General features: G+C 33.5%; 1 protein-coding gene across 1 annotated transcript; it reads left to right on the forward strand.

Annotated features, from left to right (window-relative positions):
• The first annotated feature begins 7,479 nt into the window (after positions 1–7,479).
• LOC129895635 (agamous-like MADS-box protein AGL80) lies at positions 7,480–8,361 on the forward strand. Its single transcript, XM_055971368.1, has 2 exons — positions 7,480–7,942; positions 8,153–8,361. Exons 1-2 carry the CDS (start codon positions 7,480–7,482, stop codon positions 8,359–8,361), a joined length of 672 nt encoding a protein of 223 aa, XP_055827343.1.
• Positions 8,362–9,039: the final 678 nt, after the last annotated feature.

The raw sequence follows: 9,039 nt of genomic DNA on the forward strand, positions 1-9,039 counted from the left end.
TGAGATATCAAGAGAGATTATGTGTTCCAAGTGTTGTGGTATTCGAGAGAGAATCATGAAAGAAGCCCATAATTCCAGGTATTTCATCCACCCAGGTTCAACAAAGATGTACCACGACTTGAGAGAAGTATACTGGTAGAGTGAAATGAAGAGAGATATAGCAGATTTTGTGTCCAAGTGCCCGAACTGCCAACAAGTTAAAGTTGAGCACCAAAGGCCTTGTGGAGTGGCTCAGAATATAGAGATCCCAGAATGGAAGTGGGAAATTATCAATATGAACTTCATTACCAATTTACCACGAACCCGCAAACAACATGACTCTATTTGGGTGATTGTGGATAGGATGACCAAATTGGCTCATTTCTTGCCAGTTAAGACTACGAACACTGTAGAGGATTATGCCAAATTGTATCTTAGAGAGATTGTTAGACTGCATGGAGTTCCTTTGTCTATTATCTCTGATAGGGGAGCTCAATTCACTGCTCAGTTTTGGAAGCCATTTCAGAAGGGTTTAGGTTCAAGAGTGAACCTTAGTACTGCTTTTCATCCGCAGACAGACGGCCAGGCAGAGCGTACGATACAGACTTTGGAGGATATGTTAAAAGCCTGTGTTATTGACTTCAAGGGTAATTGGGATGATCATTTACCTCTTATTAAATTTGCATACAATAATAGCTTCCATTCGAGTATTCAAATGGCTCCTTATGAAGCTCTGTATGAAAGAAGATGTAGATCACCAATTGGTTGATTTGAAGTTGGTGAAGCTGAGTTGATTGGACTAGACTTGGTTCACCAACCTATGGAGAAGGTGAAAACTATCCAAAAGAGGTTGAGGACTGCTTAGAGTCGCCATAAATCCTACATTGATGTTAGGAGGAAAGATTTGGAGTTTGAAGTGTACGATTGGGTATACTTGAAAGTTTCACCCATGAAAGGTGTGATGATATTTGGAAAGAAAGGAAAGCTTCTATGAATTGGAATTGCCCCTGGAATTAGCTTCTATTCATCCCGTGTTTCACATCTTTATGCTTAAGAAGTGTTTGGGAGATCCTTCATCCCGTGTTTCACTTGTTTTCCCAACTGAGAGCATTGGGGTGAAAAAGAGTTTGAGTTATGAAGAGATTCCATTTCAGATTCTTGATCGTCAGGTTCGCAAATTAAGAACTAAGTGGCATCTGTCAAAGTCTTATGGCAAAATCAAGTTATTGAAGAGGCTAGATAGGAATCTGAAGAAGATATGAAGGCTAAATATCCTCATCTATTTGTACCTTTCGACGATGATGTTCAAGTTAATATTCCTTACTTCTACCTTGGAGTCGATGTGTATTCTTGAATTTGAGTCATTGACCATTTGAGTATCAGTTTTTTTGAGAAATTTATGTATTGATGATATTCGTTCTTGATGTCTCCTATTGTCATCTTCATTCGAGGAAGAATGATCCCAAGGGGGAGATATTTTAACACTCCCTAACACGTTGTATGTCGGTATTTCAATTCTCGATGAAAATAATAATGTCTCTGTATTTTAGGAATAACCTTTTATAGATTAGTCCAAATTAGGTGCTTCAAATTTCTACGTAACCAAAACATCATCACCTATAACTTTTATGAAGAACATATCTTAAGATTTGGAATTTAAGTAAATCAAATAAATTAATCTTTGCAAGACATAGTGTTATGAAGAAATGGAGTATTTGTAGAATAAAAATTATATCTCGATGTAGCATGCTCCAAATTGGATGATTCTTAAGCTAACTGAAACTAGACTTCTATATCTACAATTCTTATGAATATACCAAATCCTAATAAGAAATTTATCTTGTTCAAATATAGCTTCGAAAATGGATATTCTGTTAAAAAAGATCTCATCTCACCTACCATAAAAAGATCTAGAACCATTTGACATCATACATGACATCAAAATCCTCCATTGAATTTTCAATATCATCCTTTGTAATTAATTTTATTTATTGTTAGGTCCCTCCTCTACACCTATAAATACCCACCATATTTCCTCATTTTTATTCATCAAGCTTTCTTAAAAACTCTTCTCTCTATACACTTCTTTACTCATTGTCAAATATAGTTTTAGTTTTAGTAGTATAAAAATATTATTTCGGTGATTCTTATACTCCGGATAGTACACAAAATGCTCCGGTAAGAAGAAAAGGCTAGTGGTCCAAGTTCCAATTCAGAGTAAAGCTTCCGATTTAAGGTATGTAAGGCATTTCATAGCATTGGATTGAGTTCGTCCATGCGCTCAATATTTAAATTATTTATAATTGAGTTATTGTTGAGTTTTATCAAAATCTTGAATTCTAAATGAATTAATTCTTCTTCTATTGAGTTAGATATATTTATGCATTGATATTATTATTATTATTATCTCTCATATTATTGGAATTATTGTTCATGGTTACTTTCTCATTAATCCTAATTGATTTGATATTCATGAATATTTTTACACATGTTTTGAATAAAGATGTTGTCTTTTAATATTTTCATTGATAAAAAGAGTGATATGAATTAATACTATATATGTATTTTATTGAGTTTTGAAAGAGCAAAGGAGTTGAGTTTAAATGAATTTGAGTAAATGATGTTTTAAGTAAGATGTTTTGATGAGATATAAATGAAGTTTTTGAAGTATAATGATTGATGAAGAGGTAATAAGATGAGTTTGATGATTTAAATTAAAGTCCAATGAGACTAGATGATGAGATTAATATGAGCACATATTTTGAGAGTAGTATTGAGCAACGCATTGGGTAAGAGTTTAATTGACTCAAACCCAGAACTACGTAGCCAGCGTAGGATGGAGGTTGTACCTCTTAAGTCCCAAAAAGAGGACTTTGGTGAGTTGATCCAAGATGGTGATGTCCTTTACCCTGGCAAGGTATTGGATGGATGTGGCAACGACATCGCTTTGTTGTATCATCGCTAGCTCATAAGTAATGGTTGTCGGTTAGAGAAACTCCCAACTGAGTAAGCATTTCTTATTATTATTTTAAATTTGTATTACATATTAATGTTGAGATGATGTTGAGTTCTGAGCTTAGTTTTCCTGAGAGGAATTTCTTGATATATGTCCTTACCTTCCTGCCATTTTACATACTCGTACATTCCACGTACTGACATCATTCGACCTGCATCATTTTATGATGCAGATACAGGTGTTAGAGATCCTCAACAGGCGTATCATTGAAGATCATTATTTTTTAGCTATTTGGTGAGTCATTCTTGTATTCGGAGGAACTCTCTATCCTTTTATTATTTTTGAGTATTATGTTTCTTTTAAGGTAGCCATAGACATGTCATTGGCACCATCTAAGAGTATTAGAGGCTTCATAGACAGAGTTTGATGATGTAATCGGAGTAGTTCTCCTTAGAAACTACTTCTTCTAAGAATTATCTATTTTTCCTTTGATGTTGATGATGACAAGCCCACATTAGTATTCTTAAGTCTTCCGCTGATGAACAAATGAGTAATAAGACCAAGTGGTTCTCTCAGAAGTCAGAGATGGTTTCTGAGTGCCGGCTACGCCTAGGGTACCCTCTTGGGGCGTTACAAAGGATGAGTTCATGGGTCTTGGGCAGGGTAGTCACGAGATTGTAAGAAGGATGAGTTCATGGCTCTTGAGCACGGTGGTATGACCGTAGCTGATTATGAGGCTAAGTTTCATGCCTTATCTATATATGCTACCCAGTTGGTGATTACTGAGGAGGAGAGGATTCATTTATTTATCAAAGGATTAAATCTAGAGTTGCATATACTATCTATTCATATGACCTCTGCAGGTAGAAGCTTTAATGAAGTGACAGACTTTGTGAATAAAGTGAAAGGAGTTCGACGGGATGCGCAGGCCAAGGCTTTAGCTAAGAAGCCCAAGAATACATGTCACTTCAATGGTTCTTACTCCAGAGGTTCAGGTAGGTCGGCATTTGCATCCCGAGCAATTCAGTTATCCATGTCCTATTCAACGAGTGGTTACTCAGGTACTCCATAACAGAATCATACTTAGGATGGTTGGGAAGCTTCATTCGCTCTGGGTAGTAGGCCATCCCTTGACCGCAATTGTTATAATTATAGGAAACTAGGGTACATAAGGAGAAGTTGCACCAACCCTCGCATGATTGATATCGTGCAGCAGCAGAATGGAGCAGTGGTACGGGCAACAAAGGTAATAATGGCAAATGACTCCCACAATGTGGGCGAGGAGGAAATCAAAGAGGCCGTGAAGGCTAGGGAAATGGCAATGCAGGTAGAGGAGCAATGCAGCCTGGCAGAGAGGTTTATTTAATGGGTTAACGGATAAACCGATGGCAAATTAATAAATTATATTTATACTATTTGTTATATCATTATATTTATGCACAGGAGTTGATAGTTTCATACTTTTATTTCTGATTTTCTCAAACTCTTGGTTATTCTATAATGTTACAGTATTTGCTTTTAAGCTAGATGCAATATATCAACTCATGTGCATATTCCATTTGGTTTGTCACCTTGTTTCTAAGTGATTTTCAATAAAAAAATTTGTATGTCAAATCTTAATGATAAATCGATAACCGAACCGATAATGATCAAGAACCAATAAGCCAATATCTAAATAGTTTTATAATGATTTAGTAAATCTACAAATAAATAACCAATAAGTCAAACTGATAAACCTCAAAATCGAACCGACCCGATTGATATGCAGTCCTAGGGGTCAACCCCATTCCCTTTCCTCCTTATTAGTAGTAGTATATAGTAACTGTGTAGTTTCTTATTCATAAATGTTTATTATTGGTCTATTTTGATTATTGGTCTATTTTGATTTACTTTGTATTGTCTTATTTTCTTGAAAGCATGATTCGACTCCTCTTTTGAGCGAAGAGTCTGTCAAGAATATCTACCCTACTTCACAAAATTAGGGGTAAGATTTGTTTACATCCCGCTCTTCCTAATCTTACTCGTAGAATTACACGGGATTTGATAGTGCCAACATTATTTTCTTTTATTTGCTCACCAATTTTTATTTTATTTTTTAAAAAAGATCGACCATCATTATTATGTGGATGATTAACAAGAGCCAAAAATGATTTTTTTTCTAAAGCCATCCACCCAAGATTTCTTCCTCTCAATGTGGTGGGGGTTTTCACCTAGACTTCTGTCAACCAAAATATGAATACATGTAGAAGAACGTTGAAAAGGTGTATTCATCATTTTATTACATTTTCACTGTCACTTGTATTAATCCTCTTGAAAACCTAGACCATGTGAATGTTTAAATGATTAGTCTTTTATCAACGCTAGTATAAATCGTCTTTTCTAATTAATATGACACAAATTTACAAATAGGGTTAATAAAAGAAGATAGAAGATTAAACTAGATTTAAATTGTGATTATTTTGGCCGTTAATATTTTTAACACGAAGAGAATATATATAGTATGACATAAAATTACTTATAGCATTAATAAATGATTACAAAAGAATCAACTATGTTTAAAATTGTGACCTTATGGTCATTAAGCTTTTCAACTCGCAAAGAATATATATATATATATGCTTATAGGGTTAATAAAAGATGATGAAAGATTAACTAAAAGCCTAGAAGACTAAATTGTCTGATTCGGGTAAGATTTCTGTTTCGAGAGAAGGCATGAGGATTTTCTAAAATGTCCTCTCATTCCTTTTTTAGTTAACTGATTTGTTGGGTCCCAAAATAAATAATTATAACCAATAGCTAAATTCTAAATATTTTTTAGAATTCCAACTATTTAGCTCTCTATTCGTAACCATCACTGATTCTCTTGATTCTTTTCCGATTAAGATGTATAGACTAATTTTATTTTATCACAGGAATTTAGATTCGCTTTGTATGGTCGTAATTCTCCTTATATGAAAGAAAAGACTGATAATTTGTCTTTACAAGAGTAATCATAGTGAAATAACATATTTATTCACCCTATGAACAATCAAGTCGAATCTGGTGTATCTTAAGGGATCCTTTAGGATTGGATCAAAAACTATTCTTGATTGAGGCCATAGATGAATTATAAAAGAAATCTTTTTTGAATCGTTGTGGTTCTAGTATGAATATGATGTTTTAAGACTTTTACCCGTTAAGCTCGATTTGCAAATGCAATAATATGACATAGACTTTCTTATATTTATAGGGAGAAAAGGGAACAAAAATATTCAACTAATTTTAAATTGTGACCGTTGTTATTCGCTAAATTTAACTCGCAAAAATTACAATATGAGATAACTAAACTCTATTTGTGGTCGTTGCTCATTCTTCCATCTCTGCTTATACTAATAGACTTTTTTTAATAATGAGGGAAAATGAGACGGTGAACATGAAATTTCTGAACAGATTAACCTAGCATAAAAGCCAAGACTTGTTCTTTTCTTCATAGCAAACTTGATTGACTGACACTAAGAATTAATTCGCAGAAAGTAAAATTCATTAACTAGGCTTAAATTGTAACCTTTTAACCGTTAAACTTAATGCACCAAAATTATAATATATTTCATAAACTCAATAAATTTGTTGTTCTTTCTTCCTCTTTGGCAAATATGGAGAGACGTTAAATATAAAGATCAGATAAACCTAAAAATGACACAAGGGCTTATTTTGGAAAGAGCTCAATGAGATTTATCTTCTTCTTGAGTACTTTTCTTAAAATGAATTTTTTTTAAAAAAGTAAACACATTAATTTGATTAATATTTTGTGCAATTATTTTATATTTATTTGCCTCAAAATCAATTTGGAAAATTATTCACTATGATCGAGTGATTCATTGGTGCGTATCAAACAATAACAAAATAAATATACGTAGGATTTAACTTTAAATATATTTGAAAGAATCATAAAATATCTACTAAATATGGTTTCTTCCACAATTAGAAAAAATAATAATGTGTTTCTATAAACGCTACAACGACTATAAGTAAATAATCATACATATATCACCATTAAATATAAATATTTGTATTTTATTAAATTAACCACTACATAGATTGTTTTTAGGATTATTGAAATTTCAAATTCTTAGCCAATATTTAAAATGTTCGTTTGTTTTAATCTTTATTTTTGTGCATCCAAAAAACATATATTTTTTAACTTTCTTCATAAAAAAACAATATTATTACTCTATCACCATTTTTTTGGATACTACTAATTTGGATTTGAACTAACTAAATTATTTTCCTAATAAGAAAAGTTTGACTCAAAATAATTCATCAGCATAAGACTCGAGCCATAAACTACATATATTTGAAGATGATTACCCTTATTTACTTTCATACCAAAACAGTACAGATGAAAACTAAGAATCCTTTCATTCAAAATTTTTAAAAACTGAATTCTCCCCTATAAATAAGAGTCAATCCTAGGCAAAGAAACACACTACAACAATAACAACAAAGCCATTTTATCTCCCATATCCAAATAAACACATTTCTCCTTCTCTTCCTCCTCTTTACCCATGACTAGAAGTAAAGTGAAGCTTGCTTTTATTGAAAATATCAATAAGAGAAAAGCCTCATACAACAAAAGAATGAAAGGGTTCTTGAAAAAGGTACATGAACTGAGCATTCTTTGTGAAGTTGAAATAGTTGTCGTCATCTATAGTACTTACCACCAGGAACCTAAGGTGTTTCCAAGTCATGATGTTGCTATCAACACATGTACAAAGTTTAGGGAGTTTTCATATTTTGAGCAATCAAAAAACATGATGACACAAGAAAAGTTCACCAAGCAAAGGATAGAGAAAATGGAGGAACAACTGCAGAAAGTAAAGAAGAAAAATAGGGTTAGTGAGCTCACAAACAAGATGCATGAACTTTTGAATGGAGGAGATATTCATGTTGGTATGAATTTTTCCGAACTCAATGATCTAAGTTATGTGATCAACCAAAATCTTAAAAATATACGTGAAGCACTCAAAGCAAAGGATGACGGAGAGGATTCTACATCTAATGCCCCTAAGTCCATTGTTGGATTGATGGAATCTAGTGGAACCAGCTCCGTGTGGCCAAGGGCTCCTCGATTTTCATCACAAATTTTTTCTCCAATTCCACAAATGCCTCAACAAATAGCCCCTCCAATACTTCCAACAATAATGGCTTCTCCAATGCCTTCACCTATGATGGCTCCTCCAACATCTGTTCCATTACTTTCTGAAGTGAACCCTTCAATGAATATTTCTCCAATAGGTGCATCAGCTCCAATGGATAACCACCAGCACTATTCAGTTGTCTCTCCACAAAGTCCTGCATTTTCTGAGTTGTTGGATTGGATACTTGATGATCTATCTTTCGACAATATTACTGTTCAAGATCCAAACCAGAACAACAACAATATCTAAGGAACTAGGATCAATGTCTGTCTTTTTTAATTAGTTTTTTTTTTATGTATGTCCATGTTGACCCATTGTATCATTTACTGTTTTCTTTGTTAAATTGGTGTCATAAGATTATCAACATCTCTTTCCCTGTGTCCTTATTTGAAGAGTACACTTGTTGCGTTTCATTTTTTCCTCAAAGTCGTTGTCTCATTCACTTATATATTTGTGCGTTTGTTACTATTGTTATTGTTATTGTTGTTATTAAAAATAATGCTTTTACTAGTATAGTTTTCAAAAATGATCTCTTACACTTTAAAAATCTAACAAATTAGTATACATAATGGGAAAATTTTAATTCCGAAACTTTTCGATGTAAACAAATAACGTATCTAAATTGGAAATGAATTAAAGTAATGAAGAAGAATTTCAATGAGGCCTATTCAATAATCATACATTTAAAATTATAGGAAGCCATGGTACATAGAGAGAAGTTTCCCCAACCCTCGCATGGTTGATATCATGCAGCACCAGAATAGAGCAGTGGTACCAGCAGATAGAGGTAATAATGGAAAATGACTCCCACAAGGTGGGCGAGGAGGAAATCAGAGAGGCCGTGAAGGCTGGAGAAATGGCAATGCAGGTAGAGGAGCAATGCAGCCTGGCAGGAAGGTTTATTTAATGGGTTAACCGATAAATCGA

This window comes from Solanum dulcamara, chromosome 7 (assembly GCF_947179165.1).
Source record: "Solanum dulcamara chromosome 7, daSolDulc1.2, whole genome shotgun sequence".
Classification (NCBI taxonomy): Eukaryota; Viridiplantae; Streptophyta; class Magnoliopsida; order Solanales; family Solanaceae; genus Solanum; species Solanum dulcamara.

What these genes read in the sequence shown, in the direction of transcription:
- LOC129895635 (XM_055971368.1), top strand. Translation starts at nt 7,480, where the DNA reads ATGACTAGAAGTAAAGTGAAGCTTGCTTTTATTGAAAATATCAATAAG. An exon ending in TATACGTGAAGCACTCAAAG is followed by an intron (nt 7,943 to 8,152) that starts CAAAGGATGACG and finishes TGATGGCTCCTC; the next exon opens with CAACATCTGTTCCATTACTT.